Here is a 9,310-nt window from a genome sequence, read left to right as displayed (position 1 = left end):
ATTTAAAGCTTAAAAAAACAACTATTCTTTAATACAGAGGGTGTTTATACCTTTATGATGACAGATATGATTCAGTCAGAAATACATACAGTAAAGCAAGCTTCATTTAGAGCTCTACATGCGTCTGGGTAATTAATGGCCTAATGTAGCCTACAGGGATGTGTGTGTGTGTGTGTGCTCTTGAGACATTTGTGGAGGAGTGTCCTTGGAAATGAAGGAATCAGAGCATTGTTAGATCCTTTGCCAAATTGGTTTAAGGGAGGATCTCTTTTTTCCCCTTCTTTTCTATAAAGGAATACCATCCTTGGAATGCAGCTGTATCAATGTTTTTTTTTCTTTCTTACAAATATTACAGTTTCAACTGTTTTTTTTTTTGTTTGTTTGTTTTTTTTTTAAACCCCCAAGATGCATGTCATTGGTAGATTTTGTATCACCACAGAATTTAAACATCGTGATCATGTTTTAGATTTGAATGTGTATTTTTTTTTTTTGGGGGGGGGGGGTTTATTAACAAGTAATAACTATTAAGAAAACCTGGTCTTTTTTTATTTTATAAATGTTTAGTTAATATACAGTGACATATTTATGCCCTATTAAAAATTAAGCCTGTCTTGTGGTCTTTAAAAATGCATCCAAACAAATGTAATTAATTTCTGACTATCATTATCTCACAGTGCGTTGGTCAACCGATATGTAATTGGCTATACATTAAGCAACAGAATATATTATATATATATATATATATATATATATATAGATATATATATATACTAATATATATATATATAGCAATAACAGTTATTATCAAAATGTCTATTACAATTAAGCAAGACCGCAGTATCATTTATTAGTTTTAGTCATTGTTCTTCAAGAGACAAAGAATACAACCCACAGGGATGCATTAATTAATTATTCTTTCATTAGCATAACACCACACAGCCAGTATCAGCTCTCACACCTCAAAAAACACAACTCCCCCACAACTGTCAATGGTCTGAACCCTTATTCAAACATTCTCTTAATAGCATCACTACTTGTAAGAAACCTCAGGCAATGGTATCAGTGAGCATGCTGACTTATTAGTGCTGGTGTGCCCAATGTCATTCCATTAGAGCTACTCCACTTCATGTTTAATGGGTAACATGAATTAAGCTTGGATTCATTTTTCAAATTGTTAATTTTCAAATGACAAAGACTTGGATGGAAATTTTGCCCAACCTGAGTGGATTGGTACCAGTAATTAGAATTTTCAGGGGTTGTAGCGTTTAAAGAAATACCTGTTGTGCACAAATAATAATAATCTTTAGTGCCTTTCATAGTGGACCACCATCACAAAGTATGTTACAAGACTAGGGTGTGTGAACTAGGCATCAGCAGCAGAGTCACTTACAACGTCTCACCCAAAGGGCTGAGCACAAGAAGGTTAAGTTCAGGGTCACACAATGAGTTGGTGACTAAGATAGGATTTGAACTGGGGCGGTGGTGGTTACAAGCCCCTTTCTTTAATCACTGGACCATACAACCTTCTATAATACAAAATTATAGCAAGTTGCATTTTATATAGGGGACTTTATATAAAGTGTTATATAATATTTACTGAAATATACGATTGGAAACCATACTATTTACTGGACTTTTGTGTGTATATGTTTGTTGTGTATGTCTTTATAAACACCTCAAAATACACAACATAAATAAATGTATTGATTAATAAATAATTTGTGTATTAACTAATACGCTCATCTTCTGTCAATAAATTACTACCTAACATTTACAATGAACTTATCTGCAGTTAATACGTGAGGCATTAATAGCTAAGGTCATAAAGTTCTGTATAACTGGACTTAAAATAAACACGCGCCTCATGATACTGAAAGAACAGAGAAAGTGTTGAAAGTGCTACTCGGAATGTAAAGTCTGCATATTATTTCCTGCCTCAGTGGTGTAGTCAGCTGATTGCACTAGTGAGGAAGTTGGAAACTGGTGTCTGTTATTTACTGAGAGGAAAATGCAGCTTTTGCATTTCAGTAAAGAGGCATTACCCGATTCTGTCGGCACTGACATACAGAATCTAAACAAACTCAGTGAAGAGGTAAGCATTTTGAAAAAAATAGCGCAATGTCAAATCAGGCGTTTATTTTTATGTCGGGCATCCCAGAATTAAGAAACACTGCATGGGTATCGAATTTATATCGTACAGTATTATGAAATAACCACACAAGCATACATGCATTACAAAGTACTGTAATGCATTTGGGTTACTTAAAGTTATATCTGTTGTCCTAATGGCATGTTTTAAAAGCGTAAGATTGGGTTACGAAGCTGCCCAGTGATTTTATAATGGGAGTCACATGATCATTTTAACACCGTGGTTAAGACGGCGGATGCTATTTTAGTCTGCATCTTCAGAAGCTACACTAACGATAGTTGATTATAAACCATACACTTAAACATCAGTTTTTTTCTTTGCTGTTAAAAGAACAGTTTAACTGGATCAAGACAACATTGAATTAATGTTGGATTAATGGTGAAGCACGACAGGGAATGGAAATAAGACTCCTATTGCATGAAAGTTGAGTAAGTTCCAGGTTTTACGAGGAGCTTGTTTAGCCCCAGTGTATAGGTAAAGTTCAGGTGTGCATTTTAAAAACTAGGAATGGATCAAACTGCTATGCACCGGGAGTCTTATTTCCATCTCTGATGTCTAATATTATAGGTGTCCTCAAAGCATATGTTGCACGATGTTGCACATAAATGCTTATTTGTGAACACATTACAACCTGACAAAAATACTGTACCTGAAACCTACATTGAGGAAATAGTTAAATTGGAGTTCTGTTATTCCCAGTGAATCAAATATCAGGGACAACTGTTGCTAGTTCTTTAAGCTACATGTGGTTATTATTTTTTGTTTGTTTGTTTGTTTGCAGCAGTATGTAAGTTTGACAGACATTCTCTTCCGCTTCTTAACAGAACCCAAGGAGGTAAGAACATCATTTCCAGACGAACCAGCAAGATGGTGTAGTGAGATATGTTCTCAGTTTAAAGTTTGCCTATTAAGTTGACATTATCGAAGCCAATAGTGCCACACATATAGTCTCTAAATTCAGCAAACTGTGACTATTTAGAGCTGGTCTCAATGGAGAGCTTCAGACAAGTAGAGAAGTAAATTACACAGCCAGAAAATGTTTTCTCTTTCACAGAAACTATTTGTGTTCCTTGTGATAACAATACATAAAAAAGCACTGTCAACACAACAATCATTTTGTGATAAGCTTCACAGATACAGCACAGTACTGTCGTTTTGCAGTACAAGGTTGTTTTTGTAATATGCAGTTTTGTTCTTTAGACTGACAGGTTTTTGAGCCAGCTTAATGAGTTTGCCTCGGAGAATGGGATGAGTCCAGGGCCCCTCAAAAACCTGGTGAAAAGTGTGCTTCTGATCCCCAATGGTGAGCAGTGAGAGAGCGGACTGGGCAGCCAAAGAAGTTTAATGCCATTCTGAGTCCAGTTCTGTGTCACAACTGTTTGATGTCTTTGTAGGTGCTCTGAAAAGAAATTTGACAGCTGAGCAAGTAAAGGCGGATCTCGTTACCCTAGGTATGTTAAATCAAAATTAAGATTGTGTCGCAATATCTATCTGTATCCTGTAACGTTACATAAAAACATAACTGGTTATTTGTGCCTTTCTTTAAAGGACTAAACGATGACAAGGCTAGTCACTTTGCAGACCAGGTAAGCTCTGAGCTTTGTATCTATCCATCCACGTATTACTGGTTTATATGTTTCAAATTCTAGTGAAGCATCTAGCAAATGTGTTCCTTTAGATCATTGTATTCCCGAATAGAACTTGAAATTTACTCTTTTTTACTGTTTTGTTTTATCATTTCTGCAACATAATTTTTTTTTTTAAATTTCTATTAGGGAAAGGGTCCAAAATCTCACCCATCTTATTGTTGCAATTACTATACCAAAGATACATGGCTGATTTTAAGAAATATAAACCTGCTTACTGTATCCGTGTTGATTGGGTTTCCATTTAAATGCAATACGTTTGTTATAAATCCCAGTTGTTTCCTTACCCAGTGGAAGGTCCATTACCCTGCACTCTCCAGACTGGCAGTGGAGCAGACGCTTATGGTCAATCAGCTTGTGGACATGGAGTGGAAATTTGGAGGTACCTTCAGCTTCCAGCTTTGGGTTGTGTAGATTAGTGCAGTAACACCATCTTGAATTTAATCTTGATTTTCTTGCTTTTGGGAGGGGGCGGGGATCAGGCCTCGTCCGTGATCGTATTGTGCATTTTAATATGAATTAAACATCGACTGTACTGCCTTGTGAGATAGCCATGTAAAGCATGGTATGGTGATGACTCCCATTTACCCCATAATCACATTCAACAGGCTCTTGCATTCTTGTTATTAGCCAGAAACTAAATAGCACATAATATAACCATGGCTCCTGTGTATACTAGCCCATGAAATCTGTTAAGTAATATATTCTGTGTAGTGACTTTAAAAAGAATGGATAATTAAATATTTTAAGACCTGATTGGAGGAAAAAAAAAACCTGTATCAGTTCTTGGCAAACACATTGGTGTTGCCTTGTCTTTATGTATGTCTAGTGATCAGTTTGGAAATTGTGCACTACTTAGCAGTAATTTCTCAGAGGTGCCGTCTGACTCCTGCAGAGCACTGCCCTCTAGTTCAGAGCTGGGTCCCATTGTTTGGGCAGCATATGGAAGCCTGCAGCTGTGTCTATCTATGTGGAAGCTCTGCACTGCTCATCCATGCTGTTTGCTCACAATGATGACGTGCTTTTTCAGTACTGTGTGACTCCTACACCTCCGAGCACTGCAGTCCACAGCCAGATACCAAGCACAGAATTATAATTATAATCAATATGTTGGTATTGTTTTTCAGTAACTGCAGGAAGCAGTGAACTACAAAAAGTGGGAAGCATCTTCTTACAAGTAAGTTTTTTTTTTTTTTTTTCCAGCAATGTTAACAAGAAAATATTCCACTGGCTTTTCTGTGAATGTAGGTTGTAGTGTACTTTTTCAAGATATCAGAAATGTGCCTTTATTTTCACGGAACTATGCATCTGTATTTGTTAAGAGATTCTGTATGCTGTGGTTGTAGGACCTGTTGACCTACTAACCTGCTATACATGCCTGTCCATTGAAATTGACCCGCAGTTTAATCAATAGGACATCTGATGAAATGCTTTAGTATAGAATGTTTTAGCATTCCTTCAGCAACGTGTTCTAGTGATGACAGGAAAAAGAATTGCCAAGGGATCTGTTTCTGGAGAACCCATTTGGAGGTCTCCTGCTTTCTTCACTTGTCCATTCTGAGAAACATCTTGATCAATCTTATGAGTGAAAGAAGGGACCTGCTGGAAAAACAAGACAAGCAGCTGTAGTACATGTTATTTTAAAATGTTACTAATAAACGAAGATGCTTTCTTTCAGGCTATCTTCTTACTGGTCTTGCTACGTTTCCAGTTGCCTCGACTTCATTTCATAGCAAGAGGATTTGCACATTACACTGCAATACTCTAGTTGTACAGTTATACATGCTCACTATTAGAATTCAGCAGTGGTAAGGTTAAACAGAAGCAGCTTCAGTACTTCATTACAGTACATCAGTAATTGTGAATAACTGTTTTAGGGACGGTGATAAAACTCATAGCGAAACCCAAAGTGTCTGAAACTGTTATGCAATGGAAGTCTCAGTTCCACATTGTATTTTTCTCCACCAGCGGTGTTTAAGACTCACAGCTGCAATCTTTTTCCATTCCTTTTTGCAGCTCAAGCTGGTTGTGAGAAAGGGAAACACCACTGAGAATATCTTTATGGGTAAGCAGCACAATTCATAAATCTACCATTCTACCTTTTCCTTTACTCTAATTGTGATCAGTTATGAAAAACTGTGTACCTAAACGTGGAATAAACGGAGTGCGGGGCCACTTTTATTTTGATTCTTTAAAATATTTATTGACGCCAATCCTCTTCAGTAGTCGTCTTACTCTATTAGTGGTACACTTTCTCCAGAGACACATTTCACAAGACCCTGTGATATCCTGCTTACGGAGGCTGATTGCTGGGTTTCAGGTCCAGGGGAGCACCTCCTATCCTGCACCCTTAACTCTTTCTCCTATCGTTACTTAACAGTTAACTGCACAGATACACAACACTGACTCACAATCTGTCTGCTCCACACTGAACAGCCCTTTATCGGCATGGAAAAACCCTGAATGGACAGATTTGTAAATGCCTTGGAGATTTCTGAACCAGATTTCTGACAGAAATAATTCTTCAAAATGATATTTTATTTCTGTTAAAAAGGGAGCGCTGTGCTTAAGTTCTTTCTTTTTTGTTAGAGTTGACGTTGCCACAGTTCTACAGCTTCCTTCATGAGATGGAGCGAGCCAAAGCCAGCCTGGACTGTTTCAGTTAAGTCGCTCTCACAGAAGACACAGTAAAGTAAAGTGCCTGGGTAGAAGTACATTTCCCAGAAGTCCTAGAACAGACCAGCTGAAAGGAAGATTATTCTTCATCTGTACTTTCTGTGTGTTTTAACAAGTTAATTATTTGAAAAAACATGTCAGCATAATTTCTTGTACTGTATACTTGGTAGCCTTTACTAGACATTTTTTTTATGTTTGATTGACATTCTGCCCACTTACATTTTTGTAAATAAAATTGTGATGCATTAGAACATCAGTTTTCATTTTCCATTATTACTAACATGTCCACTGTTTTTTACAAATTTGAAAGTTGAGCTGTTAATAGCTATCAGCTTATACAGGTAAAAAAGTGACAAAAAAACAATGGTAAAATAGGGTTCTAGGAGGCACAGTATGCCTTGCTTTTATTTTTTCCCATTTAGAGTATTGTAGGCTTTCTGTTCATCCTCTAGTGCTGGATGTGGCTCATCTGGGTTTACCTTTGCATTGTGAAGAGCCGGAAAGGAACACAGGGTTTGCATCCCATTCGATCTTCAGTTAAAATCAGCATTTCAGAGGTTATGATTATAAGTACTGCTAAGTTAAACAGACCTGAACCTCTCCACAGTTTAAGATTACAGAACCACAGAATTGTTTTCTGCAGATTTGTTTAGAGAAGCAAGTCTGAGCAGATGGTGTGGAGATCCAGGCATACAAAGGACGGGATTCTCGTTATTTTCAAACAAGAGATGCACACTTTCCAGTCTCTCTTCAGCGTTTGCTCTCATGCTGCGAGTTTCCACTTGCCAAGGTATATACACCATTGAATTTCAGTGTAGCTGTGGAAGCCGATACTAAACAACCGCAAGCATGAAAATTGCATTTTGCCCTTTCTTTTGTCACATTTGTAATGCTGTAACAAAACTGGTGCAGAATATTTCTCTCTCCTTTTTTTTTCTTTGACATACGTGTCTGCTCTCACTTACGTTCTGAACCTTGCCCCTTTCATTTGAAAATTTTTTTTTTAAGAATCTAAACAGTTGGGATGGGAATAAGACTCCCAGTGCATAGCAGTGTCACCCATTTCAGGTTTAAATACATGCTTAATTAGCTCCAGTGTATAGGTCACAAGCTCAGATGAGTCGCATTCAACTCCTAGTAAAACCGTGAATGGATCAAACTGCAATGTGTGGGAGTCACATGACACCTTTAACTCTATTTTAATCCTGCTTCCCCCAGGGGTGATTTAGCGACTCACTCAGTAATATATATATATATATATATATATATATATATATATATATAATACTATAATATATAATATATATATATATATATATATATGCAATGTATATTGCAAAGCACCCTTGATGCTCCGCATAAAGGTCTATGTATAAGTAATCTGCATTGTATTGTAATAAAAATGAAATTCAGAGTTTTGGGGTGGAGGGGATCAACAAAAATCTGGCTTGTTCCTTGCCCCTGAGAACATTGGGAAGTGGAATTTGGAACCAGCAGCTCAGCACAGGTGTTTCTGATAAACGCACTCCTGGAATGGCATTCTTGTCAGTTGGCTTGTAACCAGCTTTACACTAGAAGCGGGCAGGTTGAAACCTGCAAGTGATTCGTGAAGGCAGGTCAAGGAAAGCACTTGTTTCTGCTATGTTGTATAATCTCTAAGGTTAGGAAGCAGCAGTTTGGTGTTTTTACAAGAGTTATTGAACTGCACAATGCTGTGTTTTACTGTTAAGGCTTTGGTGCTAGCTTTGCTTTCCATGTATTTAAAAGTATTGTTATATTAAACTCTGAATATCCACTGAGCTTTGCGAAGTCTGTTCCAGCGATGTATAATAATATTATTATTAATAATAACTGTTCATGTGTCAATACTTTCAGGCTCTAGATGTATATTTTATAAGTCATGTCACCTACACCCTCTTAACAACCATAACCCAGTAAACAGATTTTATCAATGTAACGCTGACGAAGGCACTTGGCATGACATTTGCCTGTGCTTTCCATGTTTTGGCGAGTTGCTATGGCGGCTGTCAAAGTTTCAGATTTTTTAATGACCGCAATGCAGTTTAACAACATGAATCACAAAGAAAGCAGATCAGGTGGCAGATATTTGAATGCAATGCTATGCTCACTGTCTAAGATCAAAGTTTTGGCAGAACTGTTAAATAGTTTTTTTGTTTTTTTTTCAAAATGGGGCCTACAGTATGTATCTAATGTGACCTCACTGCATCTGAGTTTTATATATATATATTGTAACGTATTTTTGACCTTTCCAGCCGGAGTCTGTGTTGTTCTTTCAAACAGGTGTCTGTCTCTTTAATTACACACGATACAATGGAAGTGCTCTTTAAACGGTGTGGCATACATTTATTAGCAAAATGATATTTCAAACAAACAAAAACACAAAACAAAACCTAGCCCTTCTTTAGGCGCTAACTAAACTGGTTAACAGTAGTGCTATCTAATGCAGGGCAGGGTATGCCTGTTCCCCTGTTTAAACTAATTCCACAAACCACCTAATCCAAATCACCGTCCAGCACTTCTTTGTCAGAACCCGTACCTTTGTTTCGTTATCAGAAAACTCTTTCTTTGTCCGACACACTTTTTCACTGTACAGTTAATTTCCTCTCTCTCCACTTCAACCCTCTCCCCTGAACACACAAACTGAAACCTTTTTAACCACAACTTGATCACTGGCATCTGATCAGCATTTGAACATTAACTATACAATTAAGCAATTGTTACATTTGTTATCATACAATGTGTGTGGCTATCCCCAGGGTCCTAAAGCCTCCGAATTAATGTTTGGTACATACACATCATCACAATATATATATATATA

General features: G+C 37.1%; 1 protein-coding gene across 2 annotated transcripts; it reads left to right on the top strand.

Annotated features, from left to right (window-relative positions):
• Window positions 1-1,943: 1,943 nt before the first annotated feature.
• Window positions 1,944-7,466, top strand: commd7 (COMM domain containing 7). 2 transcript variants are annotated; one of them, XM_041224154.1, is made up of 9 exons: window positions 1,944-2,092; window positions 2,934-2,984; window positions 3,350-3,452; window positions 3,544-3,600; window positions 3,698-3,735; window positions 4,087-4,177; window positions 4,923-4,972; window positions 5,812-5,860; window positions 6,385-7,466. In XM_041224154.1, exons 1-9 carry the CDS (start codon window positions 2,009-2,011, stop codon window positions 6,459-6,461), a joined length of 600 nt encoding a protein of 199 aa, XP_041080088.1. In that variant the 5' UTR covers window positions 1,944-2,008; the 3' UTR covers window positions 6,462-7,466. The 2 variants fall into 2 exon arrangements, with proteins under 2 accessions (XP_041080088.1, XP_041080087.1); XM_041224153.1 differs by having other exon boundaries at window positions 2,931-2,984.
• Window positions 7,467-9,310: the final 1,844 nt, after the last annotated feature.

The sequence above is a fragment of the Polyodon spathula genome, chromosome 23 (assembly GCF_017654505.1).
Source record: "Polyodon spathula isolate WHYD16114869_AA chromosome 23, ASM1765450v1, whole genome shotgun sequence".
Lineage (NCBI taxonomy): Eukaryota > Metazoa > Chordata > Actinopteri > Acipenseriformes > Polyodontidae > Polyodon > Polyodon spathula.
The sequence above is the reverse complement of the archived record's forward strand: the minus strand, read 5'-3'. Positions and strand labels throughout refer to the sequence as shown.

Excerpts from the sequence above, each read along its gene's own strand:
- commd7 (XM_041224153.1), top strand. The coding sequence starts at position 2,009 with ATGCAGCTTTTGCATTTCAGTAAAGAGGCATTACCCGATTCTGTCGGC. Across the intron at positions 2,093-2,930 it reads TAAACAAACTCAGTGAAGAG|CAGTATGTAAGTTTGACAGA; the intron begins GTAAGCATTTTG and ends GTTTGTTTGCAG. Across the intron at positions 4,178-4,922 it reads CATGGAGTGGAAATTTGGAG|TAACTGCAGGAAGCAGTGAA; the intron begins GTACCTTCAGCT and ends ATTGTTTTTCAG.